Source organism: Medicago sativa, chromosome 6 (genome assembly GCF_051527215.1).
Source record: "Medicago sativa cultivar Bolivia chromosome 6, Bolivia_mono, whole genome shotgun sequence".
Lineage (NCBI taxonomy): Eukaryota > Viridiplantae > Streptophyta > Magnoliopsida > Fabales > Fabaceae > Medicago > Medicago sativa.
In genome coordinates this window covers 97,662,785-97,687,771 of record NC_140754.1, presented here as the reverse complement: position 1 = coordinate 97,687,771, position 24,987 = coordinate 97,662,785, and the positions used below count along the sequence as shown (strand labels likewise).

At 32.5% G+C, this 24,987-nt stretch overlaps 1 protein-coding gene across 1 annotated transcript; it reads right to left on the bottom strand.

The window, feature by feature from the left end:
• Positions 1 to 16,492: 16,492 nt before the first annotated feature.
• On the bottom strand, positions 16,493 to 22,174 carry LOC146918732 (cation transporter HKT1;3-like). The gene is made up of 3 exons (XM_085720361.1): positions 20,934 to 22,174; positions 19,779 to 20,009; positions 16,493 to 16,848 (listed from the first exon to the last, which is right to left on the bottom strand). Exons 1-3 carry the CDS (start codon positions 22,130 to 22,132, stop codon positions 16,650 to 16,652), a joined length of 1,629 nt encoding a protein of 542 aa, XP_085576487.1. The 5' UTR covers positions 22,133 to 22,174; the 3' UTR covers positions 16,493 to 16,649.
• Positions 22,175 to 24,987: the final 2,813 nt, after the last annotated feature.

Below are 24,987 nucleotides of genomic sequence, written 5' to 3'. Positions count from 1 at the left end.
AGAAGGCTTTCTCTGGTGGTGCTTTGATCCTTACACACATGGATGGTGCTGAACTTCCGAATCCTGTAAATGCCGATATAGTCAAGAAATACTTTGTCTAAAAAGAAAAGAACAGCGTGGTAGGTCGAAAACCCGAAAGGGCGGCCTAGGCAAAAATGCGCTTCCCGGTGGATTGAAAACCCGAAAGGGCGATCCATGCAAAAGTTAGGGACAAAAAATGAATATGAAAAAGCTCGCTGAGATTGTACGCAACTCAGGCAAGAATGAGCGTCTCGATGAGCCGAAAACCCGAAAGGGCGGTTCATGCAAAAATGAGATTGATAATAGAAGACAAGTAACTATATCTGGCGAAATACCATCACCCCTTGGGGCATCTGCAGCTGTCAATGATCGTCTTCATCAGAAACTTCCGTACTTGTGAATTCAAAATTTCTATGAAATGTAGTGGTCATCGTGTTCAATGTACCACCAACCAATAAAATTACCATTTTCCAAGCTTTGTAAATCCGTAGAGTTATGTCTTTGGCTGACTTTCACTCTTCTACATCAATTTGAGCTTGTGTTGTTGTTTGAAACTCTATTTTCTTTCTATTTTCAATACTGTATACAAAATATTTTCTTTCTATTTGATAATGTCAATGTCTGAAACGAGCATCTTTGAAAATTGAAAAACCTTTTTTCTGTCTATTTTGAAAGCAAACCTGAGCAACTGGATACATCCAAGTGAAACATGCATGAATAAATGTATATCAATGTCTATTTCAATACATGTTACAAGCAGGTTGTTCCCCAGGATGATCTGTGGTCAAGGCAAAAATGAAAAAACAGAATGAAAATTTGGAAAAAATGCAAATGAAAAGCTCGCTAAGTTGAAAACCCGAAAGGGCGGCTTAGGCAAAAATGAGTACCCCGCTGATTGACAACCTATGAAGGCAATTCAGGCAAAAATGGGGCAATGAAAAGAATTTATCCCCGGTGAACCGAAAACCCGAAAGGGCGATTCAGGAAAAAATGGGATTGAAAAATAAATAAATAAACGATGTTAAAAGCATTGACCACAGATGCGGACATCCAATGTTTACCCAGCACTGACACGCCTAGCAATGGTGACCTGTATCAAAGAATCTTCCAAGGTTCCCTCTTCTACAGGTTTTGTGATATGATATATTGCCCTCAGCCATGGCTTCGATACGTCTCTCAACGATGATCTCTCCAAAGAGGATTCTTGTGTGTGTACGCTATAGCACGAGCCACTACATGCCCAATCTTCCAATGTCTTGTCTGTCTCTGTGAAACTTCCCTGCCGAACTGTAAACCAATCATGCATTTCCAAGCATTCATACATGCATAATCATGTGTTTCATGTGCTCATACATTTGATAATATTGTTATACCATACATACATGTTGCATTTCCAATCTCAATTTCAATTCAACTCAATCTCAACTTCCAATTCAATTCAATTTCAACTCTCAATTCAATGACTGTGTCTTTGTCTCTGCTAAAATTCTCAATTCAATACCATGTCTATGTCTATGTCTCTGACTATTTTCAACTTCCAATGTCTCTTTCAATGTCAACTTTCAATTTAATTAAAATCAATGCTAATCCACTCTCAATTTGCTTTTGGGCCAACAATAATGGTCATGTCTATCTTCAAATCAAATCAATGTCAGTCTACCCTCAATTTGTATCTTGTTAAATCAAACCTCCAATGTATCTTGCTATATGTCTTGTTATTGGTCAAGTGGCTAGTTCGATCCAAAGAACAGCTTGTACCTGCTTACATGCCTATGTTTTCGGTCAAACGACAAGTTCGATCCAAAGAACAGTTTGCACCAACTTACATGTTGTGATATTGATCAAGTAGCAAGTTCGATCCAAAGAACAGCTTGTATCAACTTTTTGTCTATGCCCCCAGGTCAAATAGCAAGTTCGATCCAAAGAACAGTTTGTATCTGTTTGTCTGTTTGTGTTAGTGATCAAGTAGCAAGTTCGATCCAAAGAACAGCTTGTACCTTCCTATATGTCTATGTTTCGGGTCAAGTGACAAGTTCGATTCAAAGAATAGCTTGTACCTGTCCTGTATTTCTATTCCCAGTCAAGCAGCAAGTTCGATCCAAAGAACAGCTTGTACTCACCTTCTGTTTGTATTACATGGTCAAGTGGCTAGTTCGATCCAAAGAACAGCTTGTACCTCCCTTTTGTCCCCTGGCTTGTCTACCTTGTTAATGTATACCTAGATCCCCAGTGATATGGCATGCTCTGTAGACTCCAGTTGATTGTCTTGCATTCATAATTAAAATGTTGCATGGCATTCATGTTTTTGAAAATCTGAAAGCGTATTTTTATGTCCAAAAACAGTGCAAATGTTAATATTTAAGTATCTTCGTCCCGTTAAGTCAAAGACTTCGTCTCTTGACCCTCCGGACAAAGAAACTTAAATAGGGGCAGCTGTTATACCCTAATTTTGGACCTAAAAATACTTGCTCAAAATATTTTTCCACCTTTGATATATGTCTATTACTCTTGGAAGATTGCCAATTTGCTATTGTTTTACACTGATATTTTACTCTGCTTTATCTCCCAATTTAGCTTTAAAAATCTTTTCAAACTGTGAATTTGTCTATGTTTTCTTGCATTTAAAACCATCCAAATGTTTTTCTTGCATATCAAGTCATTTTGAAGTTGTCTCTGATCAATTGCATGTTTCTCTGCACTTTATTTCAATATTATTTGTAAAATTCATAACAAAGGGGTATTTTAGTCATTTCATGTATCCAACTTCATTTTAATCTCTGAAATTGCCTGTGAGTCTTTTCAATTGGTTTGGATAAAGTCTTGTCTTAATTCTATGTCAAAATCCATTCCAAAAATTGCATCTGAGTCATTTTGAGTCAGTTTAGTCCCTAGGGGCATTTTGGTCATTTCACATGAAATTTTGACAGAGAGAGGTTACTTTAAAGTACCACATTTGTGTAATTGGTTCATTTTAGTCCATTTTGTTATTTTTATTTGTTTCACTTTACGTTTAGTCAAAATTACCAATTTTAATTCAATTTTAGTTATTCTATTTTAGTCCTTTTTTGCATTTTAGTCCCTCTAGATTTCTAATTCTGCTTTCAGTCCTTTTTTGCAAATTGCATTTTTGTCCTTTGTTTTTTTTAAAATTGCAGATTAGTCCCAAAGTTCCAAAATTTGCAGAAAGGTCCCCATGTCCAAAACAATCCAAGGCCGAGCCATTATTCAATCCAGTCCAGGTGTCAAATTGTTATTGGTCCAGGGATACACATGGCAGCCTATAAAAGGCCACATCACTGTACAAGTCAAAAAAATCACCATTCATTCATTGCCACATCACACAAACACATTTACCCATCTCTCTCCAGAATCAAAGGGATCAAACTCAGAAAATTCACAAGAACACGATGAAGGTTTGAAGAAATCTTCAAACCCTAACCGTTTCTCCAGAACCACAATTCATCCAAAACCTCTCGAATTCATACCAATTCTCATCAATTCCACCACAAACGAATTCGATTCAATAATCATTTCATCAAATCAGTTTCGAATTCATCATTTTCTACAAAGTTCAACATCACAGAGTTCGACTCGAGTTCGTTACCATTCGTAACAAACTCAAATCAAATCGAAGGCTCACAGAAGCAAGAGAAGGAAGAGAAGAGGTTCAAGAACCGATTTACTTTCGGTTTTCGAAGCTTACCAGAAGAGGAGCAACTGAAAAGCTTTCTTCTTCTTTCATTCGTCTCACCACCGATCTAAACACAGGTATCAAGCTCTTATGCCTTTCCTTTCACTATTCCTTCACAAATATAAGTTCTTGCTTCGTATGTGTTTGTTGTTACGGATCAACGTAGATCGGAGTGTTTAGAACCATTACTTTTCAAAGAATTTGTAAAAAAGGATTTAATAAAAGAAAAACATCAAAATCGTGAAGAACTTCCCCTATCTACGCCGATTTACTTGTCTTCTTTGATTTCTGGGCTTAGATTCGAGTTTAGGACGAAGAAAGGAGGGATTTGGGATCTCTGGTGCGGCGGTGCCGCCCTGTTGGGCCGGCAGCCACCACGCCGGCGTCCTCAAGCTCGTCGGAGAAGACGAGGAGGTGTTGCAGACGTCCTCTCTCTTCTTTTCGTTCTAGAGAGAGAAACAACATGGGGAATGAAGTTCCCTTCATGTTTCTCGCTTATATACCTCCCTGTTCTCCCATGCGTGCTAGTACATGTTTCATACCATGCTCCCTCGCCTTCGGGATCGCAGGATCTATGATTTGATCCAATTGGATCAATCATACGGTTCCTGTTCATCCTGTATGGACCTGGATCTTGCTTGTGGGCTTGGGCCTTTGTCCCCTGCGTTTTGATAATTGTTTTTGCTGCTTACACACTATTTCTTGCTATATGAACCTCCTGCCATGTCAATTTTCCATGAAAAGTTCTAAAAAATTTCATGTATGTTTCTTGTTAGTTTTGTGATATTTTTGTGATGATTTTACATATTAAAAAAAATTGATAAAAAATAATGTGATGATTTTCTTGCTATTTTGTGATATTTTATATTAAAAACTTGTGAAAAGTGCATGTTCTTTATCTCCAATCATGATACATGATATTGATTTGTGAAGTGTGAATTTATAATGAACTTCTTGCTGTTTTGAAGTGTTTTTACTGCATGTGAATATATTGTGTGTGTTTACTTGTTTTGCAAGCTTTGTTTGTGAATAAATAAATGAAGAATATGTCTAATTGTCTCCCAAAAAATGATCATTGTGATACATGCTTTTAATCCTCTTTGCAAAACCTGAACTTATGCTTTTGAGAATGTGTTGGACTATGAGGATTATATGTCATGTGAACTTGGCATTTTTGTGATGATTCTAGGCATTTTCTTGATTTGTTTTTACTTGTTTTTTGTGATATTTTCTTACTTTTGTTATGATAGCCTTTACTTGCTCTATATCTTGTGTTACTAACATTTCCATCTCATGTTTCATACATTCCATAAGCATATTTCATCCTTCAATCTTAGTTCCATTTCTTGCACTTTAATTCTCATGCCAAGACTTAGAAAGTAAAGACCCTAGGAATTTTGTAATTTTCTTTATGTTTTTTAATTTCTTGCAAGACCATAGCATGTAAACTAGGGCATATGTAAAAGACAATGGACTCTAATGATGTACACCGACACAAGCACCGACACATGCACAGACATCACATGGTTACTTTAGATGTATGCTTAGGGAATGTATGCTTTAGATGTATGCTTAGGAATCGCGATACTTAGAAAAATTCTCTTTTCCAAAGAATATGAATAACTTCACTCAAATATTTTTCTAAATAAACTTTGGGATCAAAATCCCATTGGTTTTCCCTTTATTTTCTTAAACAAAAATCTTAATGAATTTTAATCATACTTAGACTTTTTCTTTGCAAAATAACTAATTCCACCGTACATTTTTCCAAATCTTATGCCCTTGAGGGGTCTCTCTCTTATTCTTCAAAATTCCATTTTAAAACTTAAAATCAATCAACAAAAACAAAAAACATTTTTTTGGAAGAGAACTACGGTGGATTTGATCCCTTAGAAGGGTACGTAGGCAAGGAACCAATATTCCTTCAATTCCAATAAAACAAAATTCAAACATCTTCTCCCTCCAATTCTTGACTTAGTAAACCTTAGATGTGAATAACTCTTTTCAAATAGCATTTAAAAATAAAGCGCGCGCGTAGAAAGTAAAGACGGTTCCTATAGGATACTATAGTCGTTATGGGTGCCTAACACCTTCCCATAACGAAAACAACTCCCGGACCTCGATTCTCAAGGGTTTTTCTTATTTTTCCCTTCCCAAGAAAAAATGAGATATCAAAGGTTAAAAAGGTTCAAACGTAATCAATGTTTGACACCCGAAAAACCAAGATAAAACACTTGACCCGTGAATTTTTGCAGGGAGAATGACAACCCCTTATAGGGGCAGAGGAGGTCGTGGTCAATATGGCCGCGGTCGTGGATTTGGGAGTAGTAATATACTACCTCACTCGGAATCTAATGCTCCTCTAATAGGGGATTGGACTACGGTTCCATATAATAGAGGAAGGCAACTACCTCAAAAGAAAAATGAAGCATCTTCTTCATCCTCAAGTAAGATAGTATCTTACAAACAAATAGCTCTTATGGAACCATCTCAAGAGAATATTTCTGAATTTTTTGAAAATCCAGTCACAGAAGAAGTTATGCATATTGATAACGAAGATCTCTCTTTGAGTAATAATGATAGTTGGTCAATTAAAGAAAGGTATCTTGAATCTAGAGGATACCCTGGTCTTTATGGAAAGGCTAGACCTAATTTAAAAATTCTTTTACTAGCTACTGGATCAGTAACTATTACTCATAATTATCATAACAAAAATCCTGCAAGCTTCATTAGCTTCTCAAAATGCCGTATCAACAAGATATTGCCACCTAAAGATTGGGGTCTTAATCCGAATAATGAAAAGGCCATAAAGATTGATGAAAGTAAAAATATTTACTTCAACTATTGGGATTATATTCATGCATTTACACATGCATTTTATTACCAGAACCCAAAGAATAAACATTCATGGTTCTTCTCTATTAATCCAGATATTGTAGAACAACCCATTCCAACTTGGTTTTTCAACTGGTGGTTAAATATTTTTCCAGAAGAATTACAAAATTTGTACACTAAATGGTGTGATAAAAGTCCTTTAATTGCAAATGTAACATCTAATAAGATGTTTTATGGACAATGTCCATGTCTTTATTTTAGCAAATTTCAAATTCCATGGATTTGGAGATGGGATTTAACTATTGCCAGAGATAAGCATAATATGCCCATTATTCAAAGAACTTTCTTTTACAAATGGTGGACAAATATGAGTCCTGAAGATATTAAAACCATAGCTAATAATATTAGCCACTCTATCAAAATTGAAGAAACCAAAACTGATTCAGAAAATAGTTCTCAAAATTTTCATATTGAGGAAATAAAAAGGTATTATCAGAAGAAATATCCTCAAGAAAAGGAAGAACAGATCAAGAACCGTGTTCTTGATTATATGAAAAAACAATTTTTTAGCTCATTTCCAACCAGGAATGTCTCTACTGAAGATGGAATGTCCACTTCTTCTCTTGGATCAAAAGATTTTGATGAAGATTTGGCAGGAGAATCTCAGCCCGAAGATGAACCAATAATGGAAGAATTTTGGGATTCCTTGAAACGCTAAGTTCAGCACTGCGTCATTGCATGCGTCACCATTTGCAATCAATTAAATTATTGGTGGATGAATGAGTCACCGACAAGATTTTAGTGGAAAAGAATCTTTTCCTTTCTCTTTTTGAATTTTTCGTTTTAAGTTTGTCATTTTGTTATCATTGTAAAAGTGTCGATGGGGCCCAATGCGTACCCGGCTTTAACAGTGGTTTGTCGTATTATAATAATTAGTCTACCGGCTACTTATTCCTACAGTAGTCTTTTACCGATTCAAATAGTGAACCTTATTTCCCTATATAAGGGAAGCTTGTTTTCATTTCTAAGTACGCTTTTCTTTTGTAATCTCTTCCTTCTCCTCTTGTTATAATAAAATCTTCTTACTTACATAACTTGTAATCTTCTTACTTACACGTTTGTCTTCTTACTTACACGTTTGGTATCAAAGCCTGGTTATATATATATATATGATACATTTGTATGTTTTACCAACTCTTTAAGTAATCCCTCCTAGACAACCGTAAAAAAGGTTCTTGTAGAGATTACGAATACCCGCATGTAGACATAGCACCGCATTTAGATTTCATTAGGACATTAGAATTTGAGTTAATGAAAAATGGTCATGTGGAGTCGGTGACTTTGATCTGGGAATTTGTTTAGCAGATATTTAGAGAGGCTCGAGGAGGGATGTAACGCCCTCCTTTTTATTTAATTATTTTAATTAGTTTTATAATATATTTATATTTTTTTTTTGACAAGAATATATTTATATATTTATATGATGTATATGAGGGATATATGATTTGTTGAGATTAGATGTCTTTTTATAATTTAGTTAATATATTTTGTTGAGCGATATTTTGTTATGTTATATGTTGGTATTTACTAGCATAATATATTTGTTAATTGTTATAGATATATATTTATTATTTGGTGTATTATTATATATTTAGTAGAGAAATATTATTTATTAGAATATGAGGATTATTAGTGTGAGTAAAATTGGAGGTTAGAATAGAAAGAAGAATAAGTTGTTGGGCCTAAATAGATTTGGGAAGAATATTTTAGTATTATAAATAGAGAAGCTTAGGTTAGAAAGAGTTTACCAAAAACCGCTTTTTGGAAAAGAGGAGAACAAGAAAAAAGAGAAGAGAAGAGAAAAGTCAAGAGAAGAGGAGAAGACCTTAGGAAAGAAGAACGCTGTTGCTGATTCAGGAATTAATCTAAGGTGAGGGTGAGACTATCTTGCATTAATATTAAGTTGTTAAATCATTATATTACATCTAACAAGTTGGGGAGAGTTTGTGAGAATTTGAGAATTAGGGTTTTGAGAGAGATTTGATAATTAGATGATGAAAACTTGTTGAATTGATGTAGAAATTGTGTACAGACCTTAGATAATCCATAGGATGATTATTGGAAGTAGTTTTGAGGTTAGCACCATGAGATTAGGTGAAACTTGAAGAAAATCTGCATTCTGCCCGAATTTTGATATTAAAACTAGTATTGATCGATGCGGAATTGGTCTTAGGTGTAAACACGAAAGTTGTAGGTATGGATGTTAGCTTTCTAATTTCATTGGTCTCACGTCAAAAAGATTTATAGAACTTGAGTTATGGTCAAATTACTGCACGTAGATCACAGTGAATTTTTATGGACTTTAAGCACAACTTTTCCGAATTTAAAATGAAAACTGGTATTGATCGGTACAGAATTGGTCTTAGGCGTAAACATGAAAGTTTTAGATAATTTTGTTAGCTTTCTAGTGGCTTTGGTTTAACGTGAAAATGATGTTTGATCTTTGAGTTATGATGAAAATACTACAGGGAGGTCTTAGCGAAATTGTACGGTGACAGCATTCTCTGTTTCATGTTTTTGCGTTTTGTTCATAAGTTTCTGTTTTGAATTGATCTTTGTTGTAAACATGAAAGTTGTTGATATTTGTGACATCTTTCCAGTAGCTTTGGTTTGACATGAAAATATGTTGTGGATAATTTATTATGTTTTTACAAAGATACATAGTGAATTATTGTTGATGTTTAAATACGATGTTGTATGAAGTTGTTTATGATTGATGAATATGATGTTTTAAGATGTTGTTTATTATCATTTGATATTGTTATATTATGATATGACATGAATTATTTATTTGATCCATATGTTGTCAAGATGCTAAGATGTTAAGACGTTAAGATGATAAGAGTTGTTAAGCCGTCGAGTCGTTGTGAAGTCATCAAGTTGTTCAGATGTTATGTTGTCAAGATGTTAGGATGTCATAGAGGTTCATGAAGTTGTCTAAGTTGTACGAAAGTTATGTCGTTGCATTAGAGTTGTGTCGTTGCATAGTCAGAGATGGGGGCTTAATGCCCGGCAGGTCCTTTATGACCTTAGAGATGGGGGCTCAATGCCCGACAGATCCTTTATGACCTTAGAGATGGGGGCTCAATGCCCGATAGGTCTTTTATGACCTTAGAGATGGGGGCTTAATGCCCTGGTGGTACCACATGCATAATGAAGATGTCTAAGATGATTTGAGAAGTAGAAGTTGCATAGTCGAGTCGAAGTTGTTAAGATGTTGAGATGTCAAGTTGTCAAGTTGTTAAGATGTCAAGTTGATAAGTTATTAATGAAGTGTTATGATGAATGAAGACGAATGATTTATGATAAGATGTTACGTGAGTTATAATTATGTTGATATATGAAGTTGATTACGAATTTGATTATGAAGTTGTTTTCGGTAATGCTATGTTTTGATAATAATGCTTATGTGAAATTACATGATGATGCTTATGATTATATTTGATATTAGGTGTTTATGCTTATAAATAATGTTTGATGAAATGTGGTGACGTTTGTGATTAATATTGATGCCATGTGATGATTGTTGGAGACTATTATTTGATGTTATATGATGATGTTAAGATTAGTAATTGATAATATATGAAGATGTTTATGATTAGTATTAAGATAGTTTTACGACCAATATAAGAAGATTAATGACACTAGTTAAGGAAGTTTAAGTTGTTAGATATGATTAATGAATTATAAGATGTTTAAGTTGTTGAATATACTTTATATTGTTATTCTGGCACGTTAGACTTACGATGTTCCAAACGATGTTCAAACACAGAACACAGAAAAGCAGATGTTGTATATGATGATTAGAACATTAAGCTAACAGATACAATGCAAATAATAAACAGGAAAGAAAAGAGGCACAGAGAAATTGTTAACCCAGTTCGGTGCAACGTCACCTACATCTGGGGGCGACCAAGCCAGGAAGGAAATCCACTAGTGCAGTCCGTATTCAAAAGCTCTCAGCAAACCACGTTTACACTTAAGACCTAGGACCTACCCCAACTAGACTTCAACCTAGGAACTCCTAGATTTGAGATCCCATCTCACTCCCTTACAACAGATCACAATCCCCTGTGATTCCCAAATTACAGACTCAATTCAAATGAGGTTACCCTCGAAAAACAACAACTTGCAACCTTGCTTAAAAGCTTAGATGCAGTCCACAATCTACCTAGCTCCTTGCTTAAAAGCTTCGGAGTAGTGCACAATATTACAACTCAAAGCACAGTCCTAAACATGTATCAAGATGATACACGAAAGACTCACAATATGTATGACTCAAAACCTAACCAAAACTCTATTTGTAAACCAATGTCTTGAGTGAATATCTTCAGGTCTTGCAGCCTTTTATATACTGAAGCAAGGCGTGTCATTCCTTTAATCATGCTTCAGATCGGATCAGTGACTTCTTCATTAAGCAATGGACGGATATAGAAACTCCTATAAAATAGGCTTATTAAAAGTCACATAAAAATACTTTCCTAAGTCATTTCATCAATTCCTTAAGAAATCACATATGTTCTGATCTCTTCATAATTGCACACGGTTCATACCAACACATGCTGGTATGGATTCCTTCAATCAAGCATGCGCGTGCATAAACATAGGTCAGCCCAGAATGTACAGAACAACTCTTGATGTTGGAACATTGTGTTCCACATCTGAAGTGAATATTTTTTTTAGGCAAAAGTGAAGCCAACATACAAATATCCAACATATATGATTTATATGTTTAATATTATTGTTTGAGAAATCTCACCCCTCTGCTTGGAAATGTTGCTCTTCGTATCGATAACTTGCAGGTAATCAAGATTAGCTGCAGTCGTGGGTGGCTATCTCTCACAGTGTGTTTAGGTGCTCTGATACGTAACGGGATGTGATTGTGTCTTCTATTTCTATTCCTTACGTATTACTTATGGATTTTTATGAGTAAATGTTGAACAAGACTTATGAGATTTTTATGATGAGGCCTGCGTGCCAAAGATTATTTTTATTGTTGAACTAATTTCCGCTGCGAAGTTTTGAATTACTTATGTTAAATGATTTTGAAGAATAAATTGTTATTCATTCAGTTTATGAATTTTTAAGAAGTGTAGCATTCCATTTAAAGTTGAATTACTCTGATTTTTAATATGCAATTTTTACGTTGGGAAAACAGGGTGTTACAATTGGTATCAGAGCCTGGTCGGTCCGTCCGGCCAAGTAGATGAGTCGTTGTGTCGTGTCGTCATGTTTTCTAGTTAGTAGTTATGTTTTTTTCTTCATGTGATCATGTTTAACTGACTAATTTGATGTGGTTTTTGTGTTTTGTTTGAAGAAGTAATGACTAAATTTATTTTCTATTGTGCTTGAATTTCGAGGACAAAATTCTTTTAAGTTGGGGAGAGTTGTAACGCCCTCCATTTTATTTAACTATTTTAATTAGTTTTAGAATATATTTATATATTTATATGATGTATATGAGGGATATATGATTTGTTGAGATTAGATGTCTTTTCATAATTTATTTAATATATTTTGTTCAGCGATATTTTGTTATGTTATATGTTGGTATTTACTAGCATAATATATTTGTTAATTGTTATAGATATATATTTGTTATTTGGTGTATTATTATATATTTAGTAGAGAAATATTATTTATTAGAATATGAGGATTATTAGTGTGAGTAAAATTGGAGGTTAGAATAGAAAGAAGAATAAGTTGTTGGGCCTAAATAGATTTGGGAAGAATATTTTAGTATTATAACTAGAGAAGTTTAGGTTAGAAAGAGTTTACCAAGAACCGCTTTTTGGAAAAGAGGAGAACAAGAAAAAAGAGAAGAGAAGAGAAAAGTCAAGAGAAGAGGAGAAGACCTTAGGAAAGAAGAACGCTGCTGCTGATTCAGGAATTAATCTAAGGTGAGGGTGAGACTATCTTGCATTAATATTAAGTTGTTAAATCATTAGATTACATCTAACAAGTTGGGGAGAGTTTGTGAGAATTTGAGAATTAGGGTTTTGAGAGAGATTTGTTGATTAGATGATGAAAACTTGTTGAATTGATGTAGAAAGTGTGTACATACCTTAGATAATCCATAGGATGATTATTGGAAGTAGTTTTGAGGTTAGCACCATGAGATTAGGTGAAACTTGAAGAAAATCTGCATTCTGCCCGAATTTTGATATTAAAAGTGGTATTGATCGGTGCGGAATTGGTCTTAGATGTAAACACAAAAGTTGTAGGTATGGATGTTAGCATTCTAATGCCATTGATCTCACGTCAAAACGATTTATAGAACTTGAGTTATGGTCAAACTACTGCACGTAGGTCACAATGAATTTTTATGGACTTTCAGCACAACTTTTCCGAATTTAAAATGAAAACTGGTATTGATCGGTACAGAATTTGTCTTAGGCGTAAACATGAAAGCTTTAGATAATTTTGTTAGCTTTCTAGTGGCTTTGGTTTGACGTGAAAATGATGTTTGGTCTTTGAGTTATGATGAAAATACTACAGGGAGGTCTTAGCGAAATTGTACGGTGACAACATTCTTTGTTTCATGTTTTTGCGTTTTGTTCATATGTTTCTGTTTTGAATTGATCTTTGTTGTAAACATGAAAGTTGTTGATATTTGTGACATCTTTTCCAGTAGCTTTGGTTTGACATGAAAATATGTTGTGGATAATTTATTATGTTTTTACAAAGATACATAGTGAATTATTGTTGATGTTTAAATACGATGTTGTATGAAGTTGTTTATGATTGATGAATATGATGTTTTAAGATGTTGTTTATTATCATTTGATATTGTTATATTATGATATGACATGAATTATTTATGTGATCCATATGTTGTCAAGATGCTAAGATGTTAAGACGTTAAGATGATAAGAGTTGTTAAGCCGTCGAGTCGTTATGAAGTCATCAAGTTGTTCAGATGTTATGTTGTCAAGATGTCAAGATGTTAGGATGTCATAGAGGTTCATGAAATTGTCTAAGTTGTACGAAAGTTATGTCGTTGCATTAGAGTTGTGTCGTTGCATAGTCAGAGATGGGGGCTTAATGCTCGGCAGGTCCTTTATGACCTTAGAGATGGGGGCTCAATGCCCGACAGGTCTTTTATGACCTTAGAGATGGGGGCTTAATGCCCTGGTGGTACCACATGCATAATGAAGATGTCTAAGATGATTTGAGAAGTAGAAGTTGCATAGTCGAGTCGAAGTTGTTAAGATGTTGAGATGTCAAGTTGTCAAGTTGTTAAGATGTCAAGTTGATAAGTTATTAATGAAGTGTTATGATGAATGAAGACGAATGATTTATGATAAGATGTTACGTGAGTTATAATTATGTTGATATATGAAGTTGATTACGAATTTGATTATGAAGTTGTTTTCGGTAATGCTATGTTTTGATAATAATACTTATGTGAAATTACATGATGATGCTTATGATTATATTTGATATTAGGTGTTGATGCTTATAAATAATGTTTGATGAAATGTGGTGACGTTTGTGATTAATATTGATGCCATGTGATGATTGTTGGAGACTATTATTTGATGTTATATGATGATGTTAAGATTAGTAATTGATAATATATGAAGATGTTTATGATTAGTATTAAGATAGTTTTACGACCAATATAAGAAGATTAATGACACTAGTTAAGGAAGTTTAAGTTGTTAGATATGATTAATGAATTATAAGATGTTTAAGTTGTTGAATGTACTTTATATGATTTATATGTTTAATATTATTGTTTGAGAAATCTCACCCCTCTGCTTGGAAATGTTGCTATTCGTATCGGTAACTTGCAGGTAATCAAGATTAGCGCAGTCGTGGGTGACTATCTCTCACAGTGTCTTTAGGTGCTCTGATACATAACGGGATGTGATTGTGTCTTCTATTTCTATTCCTTAAGTATTACTTATGGATTTTTATGAGTAAATGTTGAACAAGACTTATGAGATTTTTATGATGAGGCCTGCGTGCCAAAGATTATTTTTATTGTTGAACTAATTTCCGCTGCGAAGTTTTGAATTACTTATGTTAAATGATTTTGAAGAATAAATTGTTATTCATTCAGTTTATGAATTTTTAAGAAGTGTAGCATTCCGTTTAAAGTTGAATTACTCTGATTTTTAATATGCAATTTTTACGTTGGGAAAACGGGGTGTTACAAGGGATGTTGTACCATCGTAAGAGGGGGTGGGGGTTGTGTTATATGTTGATGTATGTCTATAATATGTTTTGTTGTGTGTTGCAAGTAGATATAAAGTTGCAAATATGTGTACTCTATATGTTGATACATTTTAGATTATATAGACTGAACTCATATTTTACACATTCGATTTATATATTCCAAAATAATTAAAAGTAAATGTGATTTAACAACAAACCTTTGGTGTTTTGGATTGTGATTGATTTTGGATTATATAATCCGAAATGTCGTAAATACGCTTCAAATTATATTAGGTTTAAATGTGTCATTAGTCCCTGCACTTTCACCATATTTTGGTATTGGTCTCTGCACTTTTTTTTGTTTGGTTTTAGTCCATGCACTTTGTAAAAAAATTGGTATTGGTCCCTCTATTAACTTTCTGTTAAAAAAAAAACAAAACTAACGGAGTGCCACGTGGACCAATCATTTCATGCCACGTGGCACACAAAAACACAATTTTATAATTAAAATAAATCAAATAAAAGAATTGATTTTTAATTAGTTTTAATTAAAATAAATCTAATCGTGATGGATGAAGGAAGAAGAAATGGATTTTCGTGATTCAGCATTGCGATTAGATTTCAACCTTCATCCATCACGTTTCGATTTCGTCTTCCATCAATAAAATTGATTTCGACCTCCATCATTCAATTCATGTTTAGTTTTTGTTTCCGTTTCGATTACCGTTCGCGATTTCTATCTCTGATGTCACCTTCGTTTTTGTTTTGAGTTGCGTTTCCATCATCGTTGGAAGCATTACTACCACTGAATTGTCGATTCTGCAAAATCGGTTCTTGTTCTTTTGTTGTACGTTTAATGGTTCAATTTATGTTTGTTTTCTGTAGCTGTAACTTTCACTTTCTGATATTTCAATTCTGGTTTGGAAGCATTCCTACCACTGAATTTTCCGATTTAGAAGAAAGGGAACAAAAGAAAGGTGAAACCTACAATTGAACCATTAACTCAGGTGACACAACCATGCTTGGTTAGATTCGAATAAAGAAATTACAATGGTGAAACCTATAAATACCTAACAGTTTATGAAGAAGAAGAATGTGAAATTGGAGATGGGTATTGATGGAGATGGGTGAAGAAGAAGAATAGAAATGGTCTTATCGGTGGATATGATGGGTTTTAGAGGAAGATGTCTCACGAGCAACCATTCTTTGTAGAGGATTTTTTTTTAATTAAATTAAATAATACTGCATAATATATAGCAATAAAACTAATTAATAATTAATTATTTTATTTGATTTATTTTAATTCTGAAATTTTGTTTTTTATGTGCCACGTGGCGTGAAATGATTGGGCCACGTGGCATTCCGTTAGTTTTGCTTCTTTTTTTTTAACAGAATGTTAACAGAGGGATCAATGTCAATATCTTTACAAAGTGCAGGGACTGAAACCAAACAAAAAAAAGTGCAGGACCAATACCAAAATATGGTGAAAGTGCAGGGACCAATGAAACATTTAAGCCAAAATATTAATCTGAGAGTTGTATGTGTATATTTTTATATAGAGGAAATAATTTAAAAAAATATAATTATTCTGAACTTAAAAATTGGAAATGTCATCCTTGAAATATAATTTTTCCAAATACTTTTTTAATAACTTTATCCATACTAAATTTTTATTGTTGACACCTTTATTAGCATATAGCACTCGAATTGCTACATTGCATGGAAGTGGAATAATTTTTTCACACATTAAAATTTCGTTTGGTCATTTTAAGACAATTTGTACATTGGTTACAAGTGATATAAAATCGATCATAGATCACTCACACATTTAATTTGTGTGAAATCGAAGCTGATGTTGGATAGAATTGATATTCATGAATCATAGAAGTTTCCATGGATTATCTGCATCTCTGTTGAATCTCTTGAGTCTTCCAAGCAACATAACAAGTATAAGAATGATCTTACCCTCATCACTCCATTTTCCAACAAATCCAATCCATTTGTTTTCACAATTTGCCTCTGGATGCAACTGTCGTTCACAACTGTATCCCATAGTAAATCCTACGTTCTGATATGCACTGTCACACATAACATGCGTTAGTGTTATATTTTCGGTGCAACATTTAAAAAGTGTATTACATCAAACATTATTACATACATACATTTTAACATTAAGGTGAAGCGTTGAAAAAATGTTTATGGCATCGAATATTATTACTTACATACATATTGTTTTTCAGTTCAATATTAATTTTATTGATAAATATTTCATCAAAAACGTTATAAATAAATAAATTGATCCAATTTGTTTTAAATTAAGACTGGGTAATACATCTATGAACCTTAGTTTCAAGAGCGATGAATTTCGACTTACCAACTTTGAAATAGACATCCACATACACGCTTTTAATTAAGTTTGATGAAAAAAGGATAATGGTGCATATATATTATGATCCAAAGGACTAGGTGCACACTTGTAATGACTTAAAAGACCAATTTAAACTAAAAAAAACCAATATGGTACAAACGTTAAACTTAAAGAACCTCGAGATATATTTGGCCTATATTATAAAGATACATATGAGTTAGTTTTAAGGGAGCTTCTATGATGAACACCTAATTAAATTAAAGGTATACACACTTTCTAAAATACAACAACAGTCAAATTTTATTACACTAAATGAGTCGGCCTACATCGTTCGATTTACGTCATAATTTTTTATCGTAAATAATATTTCGGTCCAACTTTTAATCTATCTCCATCGCAAATTAAAAATCGCTCATGAAAAAAATTTGTTCCAAATTATAAGTCGTTTTACAATTCCAATGAAATATCAATGTTACTTTTCCTATTATACAATTAATTATTTATTACTCTCTCTACTTTCAATTCTTTAATTTATCTCTCACATACCATGTATTAATGACAATTTTTTAAAACAACTCATAATATATATTTCTCATACATAATTAATTACATTTTCTAATGTGTAAAATGCCCAAAACGTCGTATAATTTGGAACGAAGGAAGTACTTTTTTAGGTTTACCTTTATCTCTGGTATAATAATTATCTTCCATGTAATCTACACTTTTCATTACAATATCTAAAATACAACAACAAAATACAAGAGAGAAAATATGGATAGAGAGACATGTAGAACTTCACTTTTTCGATAGTAGTAATAATTACTATAATACTTAATACTCTCTCTGTTCTAAATTATATTTCATTTAGAAAAATTTGTTTGTTCTCAGAATTATATGTCATTTTACGGTATCATGAATAATTAATGTTTATTTTTCTATTATGTTATTTACTATTTATTATTTTTATTTTCATATCTTTAAATTTATGTTTTCCATACCATTAGTGAATGATATTTTTGTCAAATAATTGATAATTACTCTTTTTTATACAAAATTAATTGTGTTTCTCAATATATGTAAAATTATTAGAATGATATATAATTTAGAACTGCGAGGAGTAATTATTATAAGATTTTTTTTTTACCAAATTATTATAAGAAGTTAGTACCGTTTCCTTACAAGAAAAAGCGTTAATATCGTGACATCAATCTTTTTTTTTTTTTTTGAGTAAATTGTGCCATCAATCAATTTTCGTTGTTGTATTATTAGTGATTTTTTTTCTTCTAAAAATATGAAGTGATGTTTTGATTTGAAGTATAACCAGTAGCTAGCAAGATAATCTTTATATTTCGTATAAGAAAAAGCATGAGAATCTCAATAAAAAACAAGTAACATGATATCTTGATGTTTTTCTTTAATATTATATATTACACACACTTGATATTCCAACATATTCTTCATGAGATCTTTAAAGTTGCTCTTCTCCTTTTGTTTTTAATGCTCTATTACTATTAGCAGATTCTACATGTATTCATTTTTCTAGAAAACTTTTATCCACCAAAGGATATCAGTAAAATACAAGATCATTGAGATTACTCTCTTGGAGCGACAACCTTATTATTTTTAATGAATTAGATTATAATAGTCAACCTTTCAATTATGATAATTACCGTGTAAAAAGTCCTCGTGAGTTTAACTCAACTGGTTGGAACAATGCATAAAATATGCAAGGTCCGGGGTTCAAACCTCGGCCACTATAAAAAAATTACCGTGTAAAAAGTAAAAACAACAAAATTAGTTTGTTTTATCCTTCTAAACAAAACCAGGCTACATGGATTAGAATGTATGGATATAAATAAATGACAATACACAAAGTGGGCATATGCATGAGTTGTAATCCTAGCTGTCTTGTTTTGGTTGATATAACTCTTGTCTGCCAAGATGAATATCGTACACGCACTTGACATACATTCGACTCGATATCTGCCATGCTGATTTTAATCATATTTTGTTATGGTGTAAATGGCATCTTCTTTGTGTGCAAAAGAGACTAATCATTCGAGTTTTATAGGACTTAAATAGACAACAAACTCTCTTTAAGAATTAACCTGAATTTAAACTCAGGTTAAGCTAGAATGATTTTAATCATATTTAATTAAGAATACCCGCACTTTTTAATAGCCGTATATTCCTATGAATATCTGTTATGTGGATTTTAAATTATTCAATAAATTTAAGAAGTAAATTTTTGTTTATCATAATGATCGGATAGAGTATATCTCATTTAAAGTGAAGACAAAACAAAGTAACTTGAATAATACTCCCTCCGTCACTCAATAGATGACCTAGTTGATAATATATTATTGATTTGACATACTTTGACCATATTTTTCTACTAATTCACAAAGATAAATAATATCATGTAAGTGACATACTTGACATACTTGACATACTTTGACCATATTTTTCATAATTTTTTTTAGTAGAGAATTGAAGATATCAAAGATAAAACATATGCATTGATACATGTGTCAGAGTCAACTAGGTTATCTATTGAGGAACGGAGGAAGTAATAAACCCAAAAAAGAGATTTTTTTTAATGTTGGAATTAGAGAGGGTGATATTTAACATAAATCTAACCTGACAACTTCAACAGCAATATTGAAGACATTGAAATTGAGAGGATCTTCCTTCAATTGTTTCCTCTCAGTTATGCAAACTAGTATGATGAAAATGACTAAATAAGATATTCGAGATAATATCTTATTTTCCGTTACTTTTTCTCCTCTCTTTTTCTGCATCCTCTCACTGCTTTCTGACAATCCGGATCCGTCTTTCCAAGGGAGGAATGAGGTGTAAGGTGGAAGGTACCTGTACAAATTATCATGATGGTTATTATTTACTTATTTATTAATAACTCAGTAAACAGTATTATATACTAGGCTAAGTTTTATTTTGGTCATCTAAATTATTTAGGTTTTACTTTGGTTCTCTGTTTATGGAGGACCATTGACGCTCCTAAGAGAATCCACAAAAAATAAAAATAAAAAAGAATTTCTACAAATATTTAAGTTTTTAACAAAAAGAAAAATATATTGAGTTTTTCTATTATGTGCAAATTTTAGTATAGAAAAATCCAATATAGGTATGGTTTACATTTGAGAATAGAAAAACCAATTAAACCTAGATAAAGTAACTTGAATGTGCAATATATGGGTTTTTCAAAACCCATTAAACCTGTATAAACCCATTAATATTGCAAATGTTATACAAATCTATATTGAGTTTTTCTATACTCAAATGTAGAGAATTATATGGGTTTGTCTAACATGTGAAATATTGCACAAATTGGATTTTTCTATAAATGCTAAAATGACACTTTAAACCTAAAAATGACTAGTTAAACTAAGGACAATAAATGCTTCTAAGAAAATCCACATATAATTCTCTACATTTGAGTATTTTAGTGGGTCACACTCACACAAGTGCATATCCTTGGATTGTAATTTTTTAATATTATTATTTATAAACATTCAATCCCTCAATTTTTTTATTAAATCTTTCTATGAAACTCTATATCATTATATTTGAAATAAAAAAGTATTTTAATGTAAAAAATATGTGGATATGGAGAGAAATATAGTAGTGTGTTTATTAGAGTGTTGTACATTTGGAGTGCCTACCTATTCAACACACTTATTGTGTTAGGTATTCCCATTCAAAATGGCCTAATAATAAAAATAATAATAATAATAATTAGTGGTTTAAAAGATAGAGAGAGTGAGAGAAACTAACATCATGAGGACAAATAGTACCATGATTGCTTGTGATATAATTGAGAGGTCCACAATAGTTTCTCCAGCGTGTCTTGAATTTATGCTTTGGAATAACACACCAATCAATTTTTGATAATAATTCAACCCTTTCAAACCTTCTGAATTCCAATCCATTAGACAAAACAAAGTAACTTGAATAATAATAAACCCAAAAACAGTAGCCATAAGATAAAGAGTGTGTTTCCCATGTAACAAGTGTTTGTAACCAACCTCCTCTACATTGTTCAAAAGATACCTACACTCTTTCTTCTTATAAAATTTCCCTAATACCCATATACAAAATCTCAAGCATGGAGGGTATAATGTGTTCCCAAGAAGTACTTGTGGAATGAGAATAAGAAGAAGACCTGAATTCTTTCTAAAAACAACCATGTTTTCATTTGTTGGAATAAATCCACAACTTGCAAATGTTGAAACTATAGTAAAAATTGAGAAAGTGGACATATTTATACCCTTGTTTTTTAGTACTTGTTTAGCACTAGGAATCATTGCAAGGTAAAGAGACACTCCAAATAGACCTATAAAATGGAGAATTATAATGTAACCAAGAACTATATAACCCAAATATTTCATAGACAAATACCTCAAATTTTCACTTGTGCTACTCAATGATTCATGTGATTTAATATTTGGCTTTGATAAGGAAGTTATGTGAAGGTTAGAATTTGTGACCATTTCAACTTCAATCTGAATTTGATCAACAATGATGGGGTTTGCAAAAGCAAAACGTGCATGAGAAGAATCAATATCAGTTTTGAGCTTTGATCTAATGAAATAAAGCCCTAACATGGAGGTAAAGATTTCACCACCTATGAACATTAATATGGTAATGATGATTAATTGAGGGTTAGAAAAAATTTCCATTTCAACCGTGGACATGCTTGAAACTGTGGTGGCTGAAACGGATGTGAAGAACAAATCTAAGTTTTTAGGTGTTGTTTGATGTAAAGGATTTAGAGCTTTGAGAAATCCAAACCCAAAAAAGGAAATAGAGATGAAATATAGAATTTGAACACATAATGGATTTGCTCTTAGGAGGATGAACCGATAAAAACATGCTGCTAAGAAAAAAAATGATTTGGTTAGACAAGCAACTTTTTGACATGAAGTGTTACAAAGGAGTTGAAACTTTTTCATATAACAACCTAAGATCTCCATCTTGATTGTTTCTAATATTTACTAGTGAATATTTGTTGCAATGATTGATTTCCAATGCAAAAGAGTGTATTTAAAGAATAATTTCCGTGTAGGTAATGCTACACTTTATGTGGCTATCATGTGTTTATTTAAATGTCTTTTATTTTTTCTATAATAATTTGTACAGACTTTTGTCTTTTCCCATAAGGCCAAATACTTCCATGGGTCCTTTAAGTTTCACGTTTGTAACAGATAGGTCCTTTAAGTTTTAAAGGTTACATATAAGTCCTTTAAGTTACTATGGTTTCAGATAGGTCCTTTAAGTTTCGAGTTTGTTTCACATAGGTCCTTTCTATCAACCTCCGTTAAGGACCTATCTGAAACCTTAGAAACTGAAAGGACCTATCTGTAACCTTTGAAACTTAAAGGATCTATCTGTTACAAACGTGAAACTTAAAGGACCCAGGGATGTATTTGGCCTTTCCCATAATAATATGTATGGAGTTTTCTCTTAGGATATCTGATATTTAAGGTCCAGTACTGAACCATCATCCATTTTTACCCTAGAGTTTTGGTGAGTATGTATTAAACATTCAATCATATAACATCATATATTTTATTATATTTAATTGTTTTGAAGTAATTTTGAGTCTTGAATTAATTATATCTAATCTCCATCGTAGGTGCCCACCAAATTTTAGAGTGGAAAATATTAGAATAAAAGTATACCGTCAAAAAAATTAGGATATAATCCCTCTCAAAAAAAAAAAAAATGCACTTGTGATATAACCATCCCGTGTAAAACCCGTGTCCAATTATTGGTTACACTATTAGTTATGCACTGAATCTGACTTAAAGAATAAAAGAACAAGACCAAAGAATAAGTAGTTTTTCTACCAAAGAAAAATAAATAAATAGTTTTGGCTTTTTCATATATAACAGGTTTTGAGTACGTCTTTACTCTTCAGAATTGAATAATAAACATTTACATATGTACTATGGATGCATAATGCTTCTATGTCGCACATGGGCATGAGAATAGCCAGACAGAGCAGAATTTTTTTAAAAATAATGACACTATTAAAATTGTCTCTGGCGTTTGAAAATTGTAAAGAATTTCTCCAACTCTTTCTGCGCTATTGATTTTAACAGAACAAGGACACTTGTAAAATTACAGAAGTTTTATTTTTCTTCAAAACCTCAGGTTCTTATATGAGAGAAAATCTAAGAGTCATTATTGAAAAAGCGCCAATGCATCAAATTAGTCATTGAGAAGCTTGATCCGAGACGTTGAGTCTTTACTCAAATAGATAATATCGTTGAGTAGTCATTCGATATTCATTTGCTTATAATTGAATGATTAGTTACAATATCGTTGCCTTTAAATTTCTTTGTTTGTTTCTGCACGTGATCAAAAGTAGACAAACTGTGGTACTCTGAGTCTAAAAGTGACATTCCTTCAGAAGACGAAAAATTGAGTTAGAGTCTTCATATGCTGACGTGGTCCTCAAATGCTTGATGCCTTTAGAGTCTTTATTCCTTCAGATGCTTCTGAACGAAAATTCTCTTCTGATCAGGATGTTGACTTTCTGGTTGACCTTTCTTCAGATCTTGTTCTACGTCTTAGTAGCTTCTCATATGCTTCAGATGCATTCTTATGCGTTTAGAGTCTTCATATTTCATAACCAAAACTTGATTTAAGAGTTAAAATTTAATTATATGGTCATGCACACTTGAAAGTTTTTCTCTGCAGGTTTGAGGAAAAAGCCCAGATTTCAACCCAAATCAACTTGGAAATTAGAATGAAGCAGCTCAAGAGGAAAGCAAACATTAGGAGCTTCAACGTAGGAGTGTCTTTCCTCAACTTTAGTCTCTAAGGTATGTTTATTCTTTTATAATTTTCTCTTTAGTTACCATGAGTAACTAAACCCTAATTGGGTAGGATTCTAAGATGAACCTCTATTTGTTTGTTAGTTCTTTTTAATTCAATTCTTTTATTCAACTATGTTATAATTTCTATTTAATTTTCTTATGCAAAGTCTTAATGCTTTCATTCACGTAGGGACTGTGACATACCTATGGTTGATGTATGAACTTGGAAATCGAGCAAACATTTTTTTCCAATCGTTGCATATTACTTTTATTCCTTTCCCCTTGGTAAGGTAGATGAGATAGGATTGCCCGCTCGTAAAACGAATAAGGTAAGAAAAAGTATGGTATAAACTGCTAAGATTTATAGACGAAGTTGATGCTTTTAGATGATAATTTAGAGATCTCAATTCTTTTATGTTTCAATTACCTCTGAAAGAGTAAGACCCCACGCTAATATTTAGTATGTTGCCAATTGACCTTTGTGGGATTGACGACAATATACCATTTAGTGATGCGTATAATCTTTGAGTGATCAACATGTGAAACTTTACAGCTGGAGGGACCTATTGTCCAACGAACTCAATACTTAAGTAGAGTCCTTGTCCTATAAGTGAAGGTTGACTTGTCTTTTAAATCCAACAAGTAAATAGAGGGGATTCAAAGAATACTAACTGTCACTAACATTCTGCTATCAAACCTGATTACTAACGTTGGTTGCTGAGTTGAAACGATATTTCCTATAGAGACGACATTACTTATCATTTTATTACTTCTGAGCAATTTGGTACACTTGTCAAAATTGTCCATCACAAGTATATTTTAATCAAGAACTGTTATATCTAGAAGTCGAATTTGGATTCTCTCGAACAATTCATCCTTTGATGGAGATTATAACACTTGAACCCAATCACTTAGTTAGAATAAAGATACTTTGCCATGCCGACCATGATATTGGTTTTGACCTTTCAACACTTGATATATGACTAGTTTATGGTGCGGTTTTG